Source organism: Anas acuta, chromosome 2, assembly GCF_963932015.1.
Source record: "Anas acuta chromosome 2, bAnaAcu1.1, whole genome shotgun sequence".
Classification (NCBI taxonomy): domain Eukaryota; kingdom Metazoa; phylum Chordata; class Aves; order Anseriformes; family Anatidae; genus Anas; species Anas acuta.
In genome coordinates, this window is record NC_088980.1 from 98,155,447 (window position 1) to 98,172,833 (window position 17,387).

The 17,387-nt window shown below is 36.2% G+C and overlaps 1 protein-coding gene across 1 annotated transcript; it reads right to left on the minus strand.

Annotated features, from left to right (window-relative positions):
- Positions 1–990: 990 nt before the first annotated feature.
- C2H18orf63 (chromosome 2 C18orf63 homolog) lies at positions 991–15,327 on the minus strand. Its single transcript, XM_068671358.1, has 13 exons — positions 15,194–15,327; positions 14,417–14,495; positions 13,834–13,890; positions 12,414–12,525; positions 11,217–11,258; positions 10,131–10,207; positions 8,527–8,636; positions 7,798–7,894; positions 7,590–7,675; positions 6,967–7,144; positions 4,820–5,881; positions 3,488–3,607; positions 991–1,317 (listed from the first exon to the last, which is right to left on the minus strand). Exons 1-13 carry the CDS (start codon positions 15,325–15,327, stop codon positions 1,261–1,263), a joined length of 2,211 nt encoding a protein of 736 aa, XP_068527459.1. The 3' UTR covers positions 991–1,260.
- Positions 15,328–17,387: the final 2,060 nt, after the last annotated feature.

Here is a 17,387-nt window from a genome sequence, read left to right on the forward strand (position 1 = left end):
CATCCTCTTGTGTTCATATAGTTTCCTTACAGCAAAGGCAGCAATTACTTTCATGTAAAATAATATTATTACTACTATATCTGATTGCTTCTTGTTTGCTAAATGGAATTTGTCAACTAAAACCAAAGGTCTTTTTATCATTTGACAACACAAGGGTAGAGCTACAGGAAGAGTTCTGTAGACTATTGGCTTGGGAACTTCAGCTCTGCTATTTTGAATATGGCCTTCCCCAGAGACTGGGGGAACAACTGATATACAACGGATATATATGTTCCTCTGAGGAAAGTTATCCACGCAAAGAGTGGAAGGACATAAAGTATACTTCTGAGACAAAAATGCATGCTAGGCTACCAGGCACGTTATCCCTTATGTAGAAGCCAAAAACCGAGTTAAAAGACATGCATTTTATATTTTGCTTCTTTATTGTTGTATTTTTCTATTTGTTGTACATACTGTATATTTTCACGCTGTTGTGTCATGCTGTACTGTCATGACTGTTGTGTTTATACCAGTATTTTTTTTTCTGAGTAAATACATTTCTACTTATCTCTGAAATAGTTAACTGCAAAGGCTACTGCTTCCAGCATATTTTACTCCTAGCAATGTGCAATAAGCAAGGAGAACAATAAAAGTAGGCGTTTTCGTATGCTATATATATCCTTAATATTCAAAGGAATATTCAATGCAAAAGCTTGTTCTATCCTGCAAGACAGTTATCAACAACCGTCTATGCTGTGGGTTCAGATATCTGGCCACAAAACTAATTTTCATTAATTTTGCATGACGGGCCAGTTCATCCTTGGATTAGATCCTGGCACCACAAAAGCATCTAGCCACACTATTACATATAGCAATATTAAATAATATACAAAACTTCACTTTAATGGTTTATGGTTTTAACTTTAGCTCGGGTTCCAATGAAAACCAACAGAAAAAAAAGATTAATTTTAGTCTAAAAGAAAAGGAGCCAATCCAAATACAAGTTGAAGCCAAGTTCTCAGTACCACTAAGTACAAGATGCCTTCGTATTTATCTGCTAGTGTCCAAAGAAACCAAGAATCCTGGCTTCTGCTACCTTCTTATTTTGCTCTAGAAGCTATTTGTTCAGTAAAGTGATTCCTCTGAAGACATTTGATATCATTATCAGAATCCAGATGAATACAAGGAGCTATTATAGATGTGCAGTTATTTTAACAGAGAAAACTCTTTTAACTTCGTAATGAGCATACCAAGAATTTTCTTTCAGTACTCCATGACATCCTAAATAGAAGGCTTACTTCTTTTGACTTTCTTTGGTTTTGAGGAACCTTCTTCTTTCTGTTAACAAAACAGACAAACAACAACAGGAAAGCCAACAAAGCAGTAATACTAACTAAAAAGTCCTTTCTGAGTGAAAGGTTCAGCTGTGTCCCCATTACACTATTACTATCCCCTTTTACACTATTATATTTTCATCTGGATGGAGGAGGGATCAGAGTAATGAGCACAGAAGAGTCCATCACTGCCCAGTCAAATTCTTCTCCCACTGCTGAGGCTCCAGCTGAGGCTTCCCTAGAGCTGTGCATCCACCTCACGTGGTGCCAGCAGCAGCAGTGCTGCACTGGCGTTGTGGCAGGCAGCCAGCGAGGACTTGTCACCTCCTGCCACTTCCCTAAAGCAGCTGTCAGGGCTCAGGTTGGTACCTGTGCTACTACTGACCTGTCTGGAGAGGGAAGAACAGCGCTGGGCACTTGTGATTCATGACTTGGACAGGACAGTGCCCCTTCCCCATCTCTGCAGGGCTGCTACATGCCCTGCTAGAAGCTCTGTGCTTGTCCAGCCTGCTTACACCCCCTGGTGGGGCTGAGATCGGTCACCCCCAGTGGAAGGCAAAGGCCTCCAGCACTTCATTCAGATTATGGTCTAAATCCCTCTTTAGTAGTCAGACACGTAGGGTTGTGATTCTTATATCCACAGCTATTTTTGCTTGACTTTTGTTCTGTTTTGTTTTGGTTGGTTGGTTTTGGTGTGTCTGTGTGTGAGAATGACTCCTGGCTGCTGCAGCATCTGCAGTGACTCAGCTGTGGCTGTGTGGAAGGGCTTTTCCCAGCTGCAGTTGGTCTGGGCCAGCTCAGAGCAACTGGGTGGTGTCCCCCAAACCACCTCTTCCCCACCCTGCTGCAGCCTGAGCTCTAGGGTGCTCCCCAGTTCCTGCTGCAGGCCCTTGGGGCTGCTCTGCTGGCCATTTGAACTGCACTCACAGCACGGGCTGTGCTCTTTTAATCACCATTCAAAGCCCCAGAATTGTCCCATTTGGCTTGAAAAACGTCACAAAACAAAAAGATGGCAAATCAAACCTAATGTTAACAAATGCAAATTAAGTGGAAGAATCTGAATGATTTAGTTCTTAACAGTTTAGGAGTAGGTTTGACAAGTTTATATATTGTACCACGTGATTAGGCACAGGCAATTCATACTGAGCACGGGTAAGGAGACCTCTAATGGTCATGGGATTGCTTCAGATAAAATAGAAAAGGCAAGAGAATCTGGGTGGAAAGGGAGTAAAATGTAACTTTTCCTCCTTCTGGTTTATTTTGTAAAGTAATTGCACGTATGTTCAGTTGCCTATTAGCACAAATAATTACATATCTATATAAGAATGTACAACTCTACTGAGCTTTGGAGACACAGGACCTTTTCCTTGCTTATCTGCCTCATTTCTAGGTAGTGAAAACATTAAGAATGTGGTTGTAAGGAAGAAAGGCTAACTGATGATACAACCGAGTTTTAAAGACCTGATATTGCAAAACAGAAATGAAGACCAGAGATAGGTAAAAGCAATATTTAAGAATCACAGGAAACATAGTTTGAGGAGGAATTTAAAAGCGCACACTGCATCACACAACGTTAGAGCAGAATCCAGAGGAAAAGGCATAAAAAAAATCCAATTGGTATTAAGAAGCTATTTAATTGCTGCTGTTGGCTCTTGTTAGTAAGACAATTACAACTGAAATATATTTTAAAAATAAGAAAATACATCTTTTAAAATCCCTCACTGAATTACACGTAGCCTCTAAGAGCTCATTTCTGCTGAATAATGCTGAATTCAAGTTCTGAAGATGAGTTATTTACGTAGCCAGTGAGCAGGCCCATAATTCAATTAGAGAGAATCAAACTGTTTTCTGTAGAATCAGAAAACCTGCTTCAGAAACATATTTACTTTACATACCATCATTGAATGCTTTCATTTTAGTATTACCTTTTGTAGAAGAGGAACGTTTTAGATGCGTGTTTGAAGTAATATTAACATAACTGACGGTTAAGGTTAATTTCACCCAGGGTGGGCTCAAAAATATTTATTGGTTTTCCTATTTTAAGTGGAACATGATAAAATGATAAAACTGACATTTTCCTTTTTATCTTTTCATTCAAGTCCTCATAGACTGGGCTAAGGTGTGTATGTGTGGTGTTTTTTTTGTTGTTGTTTGTTTGTTTGTTTGTTTTTTACCTGTCTCCTTCTGGCACCACCTTTCTTTACTGATGCTTCCATGCTGCTCTCCTTCGTTGAGTAAGTCAGTTTTGATGCCAGTGTTTCCTCACATCTCAGATTTTCTTTTCCTGTAAACATCTTAAAATAGAGACATTTGTACCTTTATTAGAAACAAAAACCACGCTATCTTGTCTATCAGATCTTATCAACACAACACATCCCGATCTATAATTTTTATCACCACTAATACCAACATGATTTATACAGATAACCTCATTGCTCCTCAACCCAGGCATCATCTTGATAACCTTACTTACATTTAGCAACTGCTGCATGTTTTCACTCTGAAAGTTAATCTGTGACTGTCAGATGGTAATAATCTTGTGCTGTTTAATTTCTGATTGTTTGGCATTTAGGAACTGACACAACTGAAGGGCTGTGCTCATGGAATGGCAAAATACGCGCTAATAACACAAAGTTGAGATAATCCTGCAAATTACATTATATAGGTGAAGACAGTGATAAACACAACACATTTGCACCCATGTGCTCAATCTGTGGGACATCATCCGCATAAAAACTGCACTGAAATCAGCTCAGCTACTTATTTTATTAAAATGCAGTCAGAATCATAGAAATTTAAGCTATAAAGGATGCCTGGAGGTCATCTATTTGTAACTTTTACTCCAATCAAGGATAACTTCAAAATTCGATCACATTGCTTTGGATCTCACCCAGTCACATTCAGAGAATTTGAGTGGGTAACAGTTCAACAGCTTCTCCGTGCAAATTGTTCCTGTGCTTAACCACGCTCTCTCTGATTTTTTTCCTTATGCCCAAAGAATTACAGTATGTTAGGGTCTGGAAGGGACCTTTAAAGATTATCTACTATGCGCAGTAGGTAGTCTTCTTGTTGGAACTTCTAATTTTAGTTAAACTTTGATTAAACTTGTATTTTCAAAATCTTCCATGTTTGTCTATATGCACTGCAGTCAGGTTTGGTATGAAGACAAAATGAACACAAAAAAATTCACCATACTCTCCTTACACAAATCTTGATAAGCCAATAAACTCTTTTAAATAAATTAAAACTAATTATCCCACCTTAAAAGTCCCAATAAAAAAAGTGTGCATCTCAGAGGACAATGTAAATAATCCCTTTTGGAAAAAAAAAAAAAAAAAAAAAAAAAGCCAGCAGTGGATGAAAGCATATATATATATATGGTACAAATTTTAGAAAACTATATCAAGAATGTTGGTGGAGCATCATGAAAGTCACACTCTTTATTGCTTATTGTTGTTTTAGAATATACAGAATTTGTGAGAACGAGTGCGTGTTATTTACTGTACCTGTTCACAGTTAGGTCTGGAATGAGGATAGGTTGTTGCAATACAATCCTTAGAACTGCAAGATGCTTTCCTTTCATTGTTTTTGGTGATGCACATCGTATCATTTAAGATGGATTTGTGAATATTTAACCCTGGTCCTTCATTTGTTTGTTGCTGTGATAAATTGCAATTTGTCATTCCATTGTCTAATTTACAAATCTGCAAATGTGCTTTCTTTGACTGGTGTTGTTGCTCTAGAACTTGAGTGGCATTTGGACTTGCAAACATTTTTCCCCTTCTTGAACTGGAAGTAATAGATGCATGTGTATTCAGGCTTGGACTGATGTTAGATTTCGAAATCACTGGCCCACCATTCTTCAGAAAGGAAGGAGAGTTTGCCTTATTGTGATTCTCTTGGCCTGAATTGTGACCTGCAGCTGACTTATCAGAATAAACAGAAGTAGTCATTTGTCCACCGGGCTCTCTTTTCCACTGAAATACAGATACACCTTGTTTTATGTAGGCTTTCTCAGTCGTTATCTGAATAAAGCTGCTGTGGGTAGGAATTTTGCCTGACGTATTTTGAACAGGTTTGTAAACTTGAGTTATGCTGGACTTGCAAACAGTCGACGCAGAAGACGAAGCACCCATATTTTTTACTGGTGAATGTCTTTCAGCGTTTTTTCTTTTCTTCCCATCAGTTTGATTTGTAGTCTTTCCATTCATTTGCATTAACTTTCCTTTGAAAATTGGTATAGTTCTGTTGACTTTTTTGCGGGGCAATTCAAAGGCTGAACTTACAGGCATTCCTAAAGATTTCAGAGCTGATAAATCTGATACTCCTGATATTTGCCTCTGATTCACTGATTGCTCTTTTACTTCAACGCTAACCTTTTCCATACTTCTGCTACTCGAAAAAATATGTGGTTTTGGCTCTTTGATCAAACACTCCATCCAGTGGCTATTTTCTGTACTGCACGGTGAAGAAATGCTGGGCAAAGTCTGTTTCTTTGGAGGAGCCTGGGTTAGAGATACTACACAAACCATCTCATCAGCCAATTTCATATGCTTAGATTTTATTTCCTGCAATAAAACAAGAGTTGTTACAATGAATGAACTGGATTTAAAAATCTGACAGTGACACCTAATGCATCACTATATGACACATACCTGATACACACTACAATGTATAACTGTATGCATTCCCATTTTGAGTTAGAGCAATCTGTATTTTAAGCAGTATTTTGTTGTCATTGCAAGTGAAGATTTGTTTTCTCCTCCCCCGGTTGTTTGTTTATAAACTATGCTGGAATATCATATTTCTCAGAAGGAAAGACTTAAATTACAGCCATTATCTTGGTTTAGTGCTTTCCAGTTGGGTAATGCCCTTTTGAGGGGGGTCTGCAAAGAGACTTTTTCTGACAGTGCTCCTTGTCTTTTAAGCCTTCTAAGGACGTTCCAAGCAAAAGAGAGCCTGGATATCTATAAAAACTGCAGATGACAAGGAGGAGCCATTTTAGCTTTGATCACGGAGGAGCCATAAACAGGAACTGTGTTTTCAAAGAGGATTATACCATTTCAGAATCTCTGCCATTCCTGTCAGTATTCTTTGTTCAGAATTAATTACTTTACTTCTCCTCTTACACATTATGACCAAAGAAATTTGAGTCTCAGCCTTTGTTAAAACCTCAAATTACAGGCATTGTGATTGCCTGCCTCCTTTGCTTTACTGCACAGAATAAATCTTACAGTTTTAGTGCTTTTAAATGCCTAAATCCATGCAGTTTTATCTTTTCCTCAGTTTGCTTTTTAAAAATAAATTACAAACCATTTTTTAAGTATAATTTTTATGGAAGAGGTGTGAGAAAGTTCTGGAAACCCAACTGCAAAATGAGGACAACAGAACAGCACAAACTGACAGCAACTAATTAATGCTGTAATACTAACCCAAACTTTTTAAAAACTGTATTTATCATGTGAACAACAATATAACAGTGTCAAATAGAAATATATACCAGATTACACATTTACTAAAAAGAAGATAAATTTTCATTGTGAAAAATATACCTCCATGCTATTACTGGGTTCTGACTATGATATGGACTACTGCATACCATAAGCAAACTACCTGCCATTAGTAAGTTTATTTAAAAAAACCTTACACATACTGGAGCCCTGGAGAGTTCCTGTGTAGCATAAAGTGCCTTGCTTGTCATCTTTACTGGAAATCCACACAGATGTGAAAACTTACACTTCAGATCAGAAATAAAAGAGTTCAACACACTTTCTGAAGCCATTCTAGCAAAATACTGCACTGGTTGGCTTCGAATGCAACTTAGAGGGTAGCTGAATAGTGTTCAGGGATACATAACACAGTTCTTTACATTTCTATCATTATGAATCTTCTTCTTTGGGAACAAACCATAAGCATGTCCAAACATATTTCAACAAGGTGAACAAAATCATTACTTTCTTAAGGGACTGAAGCTTAGAAAGTCAAAGGACTTCAATATGTTTATACCATACTGATCTACTGCAATAAAGATTACTCAGTATAAGTAATCTTCAGTCAAGTCTTTCCTACCAGGAAAATTATCTTTAAAATGAATCTTTGGTGGACATATTTTTACAGGAACAATGCACAGTATTAATTTAACTGTCTAATGAAACAATTCCAGTGACATCTATGAAATTACAGAAGAAGAAAATGTGGTGCTATCAAAAATGAGAAGGTAGGTCTTAGATAGAAGAGTAGTAGAGGGCATATAAGAAAAATATTTGCAAAGGATACGTAAAGAACCTTTCCCCTATAGGCTTGAAGTAAACACTCAAGTATATTTTTCTCTCTTCAAGATCCTCTGGAAGAATATATCCGTACTAAAAAAAAAAAAACACAAACAAACACTAAAGGACACTCACAAATGTGTAATACAAATATAAATTCAATATCCACAAAGCAGGAAGGAAAAATACAGTAATATGTTTTGTTTTTTTTTTACCAGATTCTTCCAGTGCATCTGAAATTCCTCATATGAACGGAAAGGCGATTCTGGAGGAATTACATGGCTGATGTTTATGATCTGACCCATTTTCATGCTGTGCACAGGTAAAGAAGAAATGTTTACATAGGATGTCTCAAAACTCAGCTGAAAATACATTGGACTTCTTAAAAAAATAATTCTTATTTTTGGCATTGAAAGTATGTATTATTTTTAGGTTAGGAGAGCTAACATCTTTAGCTCATATTGTTTATGACAAAACCATAGTGATATTTGCTGAAGTATGGAAAAGTGCTTGGAACCTACCAGTCTGATTAGTCTCATCTGTAATGCTCACTACCAGTGAGTATAGAACAAAAGAAAATGTATCATTACACCTGATACAGCTGTGATGAAAATCAGAGGTGAAAATAGTTTGTGTCAAAGATGATTATTTTTTTCTTTAAATTGACTCTTTCTGCTATAATTATACTTGAGGACAAGTAACATTTTTACATGTCACATTAGCAAAGAGCTTACTAAAAATGAAATGATACTTAGGTGCGTAATTTATGATTCATTAACTTTTCTTTCACATTTTCCATAACATTGAGACCTAAAAGAAAACTTCCTGAACGTAAAACGGTCTATAAAACAGATGTGTTCTTATCACTAGTACTAAATTTGCAATTTGCATGTCATACATTACAGGAAATGTTTGCTTCTGCTGGAATTAAAACAGATGCCTACCTTGGCAAAACATAGCACCAGTTAGTTAATATGGAGTGTCTGTGAATAACTGTGTTTTCATTGCTGGCAAACAGCTTTATGGCATTTGCTGAAATATCAAAATCTTCCAGCTTAAAACAGGAAAAAAAAAAAGGTATTTGCAAATATCTCCATAACAGTACAAAACTTATAATTTCAAAAAGAATTGTATATCACAATACAGTGAAGCTTAGACCTTATTATTCTCCTATCAGGACTCACAGCCTGCTTATTTCATAAGATATCTCATTATCAAATTGCACACTATCTTATGCTAGAGCCTACACTGCCCAAAGTTACATAAGTACAAGTTTTAAAGGCTACTTAAATCAGTGAGATTTAAAATTTAAGTGCTTTAATAAATAACAGTACAGAACAAATTTCCCAAACTCAAACTGTCTCACTTTTATGCATTTAAAAAAAAAAAAATCAACCCAGAAACTCATGTTTGACAGTCTAGTAACTGTGTAACTGTGCCATCCTTCCTAATCAAGTGCAAGGATCCCAGCAACAGAATTAATGAGACATGTAGCTTCACCCTGTAAGAAGTCACAAAACACCATACTTTTTCACAAAGGAAAAAATTGACTGTCAGAGCCAATCAAACAGAGATTCTCTTTCTATGATCTCTCAAGGCTTGCATTTATTCCTGGAGAAGAATATCTAGCCATTTCTGTTTTAGAAAAGTATGAAAATGGTCAAACTGATAATGAAGTCACACTGTGATCACTTCTATTATTTCTTTGTGTCATTTTGTAATTGGATTCATAAAAACAGCTTTAATACTTATGCTGTCCAACTAGCTCACAAAATAAATCTTATTTTTCTGTTCTAAAAAAGAAGAGTTGGGATCTGAGATACTAATTTGGGAAAGAAACCAACCAGCCTGACAAATATGCCCCTGTATGCAGGAACTTATCAACAAAGGTAACACGGCTGTCAGAAAGGACAGACATTTTTTAACCTCAACTATGATTTATTAATTTATTAATTATGTTCACTAGCTGCATGGTACAGGCTGCTCCTGTATTTTGGCAGCTACAGAGAAAATGAAGCAAATTCCAGAAAAAAAATATATCCAGGGACCTTACACATAGTGCTGACAACTTACCTGCCGCTTCACTTTTAAGAAGTTACTCAAAACTGGTTATGTATTACAGTGAGACTGTGAATGCCTTCTAGAAAACACTGCTAGAAGGAACTCTAGAAGCATAAATACAATTGACTTCTATAATCTGCTAGGATTTTTCAAGAGGTATTTCAAATAGAATCTGTTTTACAAAGATGTTTGGTATGCTTGCTAGAATGCATCAATAAAGGTAACATATGGGTGTTATGCACTCAAAAGCAGTGTATATGGTCAATAGAATCATAGAACATCCCAAGTTGTAAGGGGCTGACAAGGATCATCGAGTCCAACTCCTGGGTCCCCAAAGGACCACCCAAAAATCAGACTGTGATTACTGTCTTAACAGTCAGAAATAAGCACTTCCCTCCCCATCACACTAATACTATGTCACCTTACAGAAAAGAAGATAAAGTTTAGCATGACAAATACAGCCACAGAAAATGCAACTGTTTTATACCTCAGGGGGTGGTAACCGAATTGAGCAAGCCTCCACACTGATGCAAAGCTGTGTCTCTGATACATTGAGGTCTAGAACTAAAATAAAAACAAAGTCCAAAGCCCTGTTTTGAACTATAATACATCTGTTAGAAAGCTAAACCAAATGTTTATTTAAAATAACTGCTAGTCAAAATGCTGAGTTTGAAAATCAAAATGCAAGACTTCCTAGGCATGGAAATAAAAATTAATTGTATTTTAACTGTGGGAAAAAAAATAAAAATAATCAACTACAATCCATACACCTCCCTATGAAGGTGAGGTGTATGGCTCCCATGGTTGTATATTCAACCAGATGTTTGACACCTATATGATTGATAAAAAATACCCATTTTCAAAGCAAATGTAGTTAATATAAAAATAACCATCAGCTGTATTCAGTTATCAAACCCAGTGTTACACATCCAAAAATGGTCAATATATTTGAGAAATGCAAGCACTTATTGATGCTTCCCCAGAATATTCACCCAGTGTTAAGTAAGCTTTAACATGGGGACTGAATGCATTAAATTCCTGAATATGTAGTCCTGTTGCAAATGTAGACTTCAATATCCCAAAATGTAATCTTTAATTTTTATACTGGATGTATAAATACAAATTTAATTTTGTATTTTCTGCAATAGCTAAGCAGCATGCTTTGTGCCTTTAATTTTGCAAACAACAAACACTGTACAGTCAGTTTAGTTCATTTGCTTATCTATTACTATCGGGCTTTCACATCACTTTAAAGACTTGTAATCTTAGGCAAGTGCATTTAATTGTTATAACCATAATGTTTTAATGGTAGGTTTCAATCTATGGACATAGATTAATAGTAGAAAGGTTACCTTTTTTTTTTTTTTGTGGGTAATTTTTCAAGGGTGCAGTTGAGCTGACAACTATTACATACAAAGAATTATCAATCATCAAGTCTAACTTGACTGAGATTAGTTCAGAATGAAAAGGCATTGTGTTGATAATATGAAGATCATGGGAGTATTTCAATCATAAATTCATATAATCACACCTTGCTCACACAGGCTTACCACTAACAGAAAACTGTACTTACCAACTGCATTTTGCTTTCCTGTACGAGACAAAAAATCTTTACCTTAATAAACAAAATAGATAAACATTATTTTCTAAACTATAATGTATGCCTAATGTCCTCATGCAAAAAATGAAGAAATCACATGATTTCATTTGTGTCAAGAGTGATGAAAAGTTTGTCCCTTTACAGAGAGAAAACCCCTCCACATCAATTAAATTTTCACTGACTCATTTCCTTGTTAATTAAAAGAAAGATATATGGAAGGATATTAATGGACAAAGAATTACACATAATTTTTTCTCCCAAAAAAGGAATTTAAACATAGAATTATTTTTAATTGACTAAGAGTCAATACATTTCTTAAGCTCAAAAGCAAACCTCTATAGTATTACTATGCATTTTACCATCTATCATGAGTTTTGCCCCAGATTTAGCATAGATATGATTAGACAAGCTGTATGCACCAGGAGCACATTGTTGTTAGACAATGTTTCCCTGAAGACAGTTTTGTATCAGCAACCATCTAGGCCTCAACTTCTAGCTGTTATTCCTGAAAGCTGATTTCATTTAAAAAGTTATAGGTTTTGAAGACACTGAAAACAAAGACACTGCTAATATTGTGACTGGAAATAAGACAACATGCACTCTTCTCAATGTATATTTTAAATGATCTACACAATTGCTTTGCTTAGTAAGAGCACATGTATCTGAAATGCATATTTGTCCACACTTTGGTAATTCACCCCTAGATAGGAATTAGGGTAGAGGTGTTAGGAAAAAGAACTTCTATCTAAAAAGACAGAGCTTGGTAAAAGGAGATGGTCTGACAGAAAAACATTTCTGTATTAGAAAAACATGCAATCCAAGTGCAGAAGTGCCACTGATGAAAGCATGAATTTGAAAAACAGGCTGAGTTTTTAGAAGACATTTACTGTCCAACAATATTTGTTTTGGAAATGATTAGTCTGGTGTGTTGCACTCAGTCGAAATAATTATTTTGTCTATTACAAATAACAGGATAAGGAAGTGCAAAAGTGAATGATATATCATTTTGGATTGTTAACTTGGATAAAGAAACAATAAAAATGCAATCAAATAAAAATAGAATAATGAAATAATTATGTAAATTATTAATATGGAAATTAACTTAGGAAAAAAAATGCAATAATAACGAACTGAAAATTAAATGCTTGATCCCTGGCCCAGGTGAATTACCTTGCACCAAGAGATGACCAGCCTTGTTCCACATGGGTGCAAGTCTGGCTGTAAGTGTGTAGGAGAGGCAGTTTTGCAGAATGGTTGGACTAACTCTTTGTGGTTCTTCCAGCTAATAACAGCAGTGAGAAAGGAGAAGTAAAACATTAATCATTCAATACACTTTTGTAAAAGCTTCAGTGAAAGTTTTACCAAAGACACTGCTACTGTATCTTGGAGCCAAATCCCAGTGTTACACATCTTTACTTTTCATCTACACAGCTACAAAGGACAGTTCTCACAATATTCAATGTAGGCATTTAGATTTCATGGGTCATCAGAGTAAGGTTTGCTACAATTCATATGATGTTTCATACAGCTGATAAAAGAGTCGGGGAAAAGGCTGGCTGAAGTATGGAATACTCTGTTAGGTACGCATCTCTTTCCAGATAACATCCATAGCTCCCCAAATGTACATATATTAACTCTGCTGTCAAACTCAAGACCAGAGACATTCACTTGCAATCACGAGAATGATATGTGAATGTAGCTTTGTTCATCTAGCAGTATAGCAGTACTAGTTGTCTATTTGACTCTGTCCTGTACAGCCTGCTGTTGATATTGAGCAAAAAAAAAAAAAAGGGGGGGGGGGGGGAGGTTAAAAAGATCTAAATAATACACATTCAAGAGGTTTCTAATGAGATTCTGCAAAGATCTGCTTGCCGCTTATGGTTATTAAATATAGGCATTTTAAACATCTGTTGGTTTTGGAAAATCTGACCATGATGAGTCAGTTACACAAATGAACATAAAACAGTTTTGTAATGCGACCGTATTTGAGCAGTACGTCTTTAAAAAAGCAGACATGCATTTACACAACTGGGAACAAGAAAAATACATCCAACAGTTTGTGCAAATAAATCACCAGAGCTACTGGCTTTGACTGCAATCAGTTTTTTTTTTTTGACTTAGCAGTTTTAGTACACCCATCATAAACCCCATAAACATTGCATACAAGATAGTAAAGCATGTGAATAATGGTCTGAAAACAAAAGTTGTTAAGCTCTTGGGTTCCATTTCTTCTCTGTGTTTTTGTCTTGGTTTGGTTTGGTCCTCTGTGACAATCCTATACATGTTGGACAGAAACAAAATATGAATGGGGAGGTAGTTCAGCTCTCTGAACACCCTCACCCATGGGACCTATATGATGAATTGATGAATATATGGGACCTATATGATGGATTGGCTCTGATGAAGTATACTTACTACACCCAGATTCCTAGGAGACATTTTGTCTATGGGACAGATTTATTTATTTTTAACCTGATATTTGGCTTCTGCAGAGCAAATTGCATGTCCTATGAAACATACTCATCTGTGGTAACAGCAATCACAGAAATGCCTAATAATCTGAAGAAATGTGACATCTTTCAGCACTTACGGTAGCTCCTTGTCTCTCTATATAGGCTTGACATATTCCTGATTTGTAAAATGGTATCTAAAAATAAAATAAATAGAAATCATGTGTCTGCAATTAAGGGGTGTTTTATCAAATCATAAAGTAAATTTTGGTCCATCAGTGTCTCTACTTTAGAAAAACATACTGAGGAATACTAAAGAAAATACCAGATCCTGTATTTTAAAGGAGAATGATAGCTAAAATAAGTTCAAGGCATTTGTCATAATGTAATCTCATTTCCAGGTAAGGATATATTACCAAGCAAGCAAAAGACTGCCCAAAACAAAATGGCAGAAGCTGCTCCTGCTGATCTCATTGTGAGCTGAGTGGCATCTTACTGAGTCCATTCTGTCCCACAAAAGGTTCACCATCTGAAAAGGTCATTTTGTCAAAAGAAAAAATGACCTAAGCTGTCATCCACAATACTAATGCATACGAGTAGAAGTTTGCTTTGAATTATGTAATTTTGCTTATCCTTTGTCTTCAAAAAAAACACAACACTTTTTTTTAATGAAGCATACATCACATATAACTACATATACTTATTTGCAGAGTGATTACTGACCGCCATTACAGCTGAAATTTGGTTTAGAGTTCCAATAACAGGTGCAGAAAGGATGTCTTGATACAGGAATAATAACTGTCTACAAAGAAGGCATAAAAAAAACATCAATAAACTTCCATATCTATCAGCCTACATTTCTTTTCCTTACCCTTTCAACCAAAATACATTCCATTTTTAATCATTTTTTTGGGGGTTCAGTGTAGTAGGTTGGACTAGTCCAAGTCACTTGCTCTTAAGCCACTTGCAATGGGTCTAAGATGTAATCTACAGGCCTTTGGCAAACTAGCAGATCTGCCCCACAGTGTTCCATCTGGCAGAATTTCTCATTTCTTCCCTTTACTATTACAGGGAACAACATAAAGGTTTGTGAGCACTGAGCAGAGTACATACTTTTTCTGAGTATTCTGTTCACTCAGTCTCAACCTACATAAAGCGTTTACAATAGCTCAAAAGATGGTACTGATTTGGCTCAATAGCAAAAATTTGGATGCTCTAAAGCAACCCAAATTTGCATGTTAACAGAAAACAATTTTAATTGTTTATCAGTTCCAAGTAGGTGGTCTTGTTAGTTTTAGATGATCACATTTAAAAACACAATAGTTGTTTGTTTTTTTTTCCAATACCTAGCAAGTCCCCCACCAACAACTTAAATTACTTGGAACAATTTTATAGTGTTTACTACTAATTATATTACAGTTAACTCTAGTAGTACTAATAAAATCTTTGAATAGCAACCACTGGCAGCTTCTGAAAATAATAATCCTCAACATTCATTACCTGCACGTTTTTATCTGTGTGCTCCTTGTCTCACTTTCTGGTAGCTGGGAACTCAGTGTTATTGTAGTGGCACAGAGTTTTTGTAAATCTGGCAGACTGACAAAGAATAGAGACTGATGCCTTGTGTCATTCATGTTATATTGTTGATTTCCCCAGAACAGCACCTGGGTCTTGAAATAAAAAATGTAATTAATTCCCATAAAGCAGATATTTATTTAAGGAACTTTATAAGTGTATGTTATCAGGTAAAACAATAGTCAGTTAATTATCTTCTGATTAAGACTAGGTAGGCAATATGAGGTAATTTGGTTAACTGAAACAGACAACTAATTTTTGTTATAAACAACGTATTACATTTTAAATATATATATATATTTTTACAAGAGACAAAATATTCAGAGTAAAGACAAGGATGAAAGCATCCTTTCCATCTTCTTCTGAGTCTATGTTTGGGCTGGGATCTATCTGGGATCCAAGACCTGAGGAACCCTGTGAAACTCATTCCCTCCTGCCCAACAAGAAATTTTATTTGTTAGGAGCTCAACAGAGATATCCTCCTCAAGCCATACAAAGACAGCGGCCAGTCTGGTAGAGAGAATGAAAACCATGGAAACAGGGATCCACACTGAAAATCTTTTCTTTCTTGGTGTTACAGGAAATTTGTGTACTTTCTGCTTAAAACCACCTTTCTTCTCAAGTGTCAGGTGAACACAGTGTTCTTGTCTATGTAGAACACATTACCTCCTTACATCATACTGAAATCTGTACTAATCCAGAATCACATTACATAGTGAATAATGGCCACAGACAACCAGTTCTCCTGCTCTTGCTCTCAAAGGAGGAATGTATGCAGAACAGCATTTGTCTTGGTCAGAATTTTAGTTACACTCTAACATTTATCAAAAGATCGAGACAACATACCTGGTATTTGGAGTGCAATGTGATCAGACAGATGGTGGTTCTAACAAAGCTGTCTCTCACAGCTTAAGCTTTACATTGTAATAGAAATTATTGACTATATTATTTGTGCGAGAGTATGAGGCAGTTTTGGGCTCAGCTACGATCATTATCCTGAAATGAATGTGACTGGGTATTTTATGAGAAGTCAGAATACAGAGCACATGTATGTTGATCGCCATGCCACTGAAAAGATGTGCTGCAACTCTGTAATTTTTGGTATTTTCTTAGAAGTACTGAAAAGGAGAACCAGAAGAACCAGACGTTCAGACTGAGAATGTGATCCTTTTAGTCCTTCTTGCTATTTCTCCTTCAGGCAGACTAAGGGACTAGATAGTGCAAACTGTTATCATGCTGTAGTAATTCACACCACCTTAACTGAGCAGTGACTATTTCAGGATGATACACTGAATGGAGACAGGAATTTCCTCCTTGCCATAGATTTGTTCTTTCAAACACCTTCGGTGGGCCACACCTTGTGAGTGGGATGCAGCAGCACTAACCAATTTCATTTCAGTGGGAGTGATACGAACTTATGGCTGTTACCTGGTTGTTGCATGCCTGCTGCACAAGCCCAAGCATTGCTGAGCAGGCCAGGCTCGGTGTAAAGGAACTAGAATGTTTATGCCAAAAAATAACAACTAATGTTTCATTATTCAAAGAAAATATACCCCTTTACTATAGCAGCATTCTCAATCAAAGTGTCTCAAAGAAAAGCAGGCAAGTTGAAAATCTGGTTGTTATCCAAAGCCAGCACAAGCAATGCACACCAAAAGCAGATGTTTTGATAGATCTCCCACCAACTTCCAAACCTGAAAACCCTTTTTGGAAATGGACTTACCAGAGCAGTGAAGATAGGAATAAGTATAAAGCAATTTTGTTGTCCAAATTTTATGAAGTCACCAGGTATTCACCTGAAAAGCAATTTTGTAAATCATGACTAAAAACTGATGATCTGAAAGGTTTTTGAGGAACTATGTCAAAGGTAACTTTGCTGTTCTGATTTTGCGTTGCATTGCTTACAGTGCAACCCATTAAAGAGCTTTATCTCAGTCATACTCTAGAAAAATTAGTGAAAGATTAGTGCTTTTTGACCGTAATTTTAAAGATTTTTTTCCCCTTAAAGAAAAATGCTTTTCAAGTTTCTTCCTTCGATCGTGAAAGCTAGATTTTTTAAATGGGGAAGAGAGGCTGGGGAGATCTTTTCCTGTGGAAAGGTATCTGGGGGTTCTGGTCA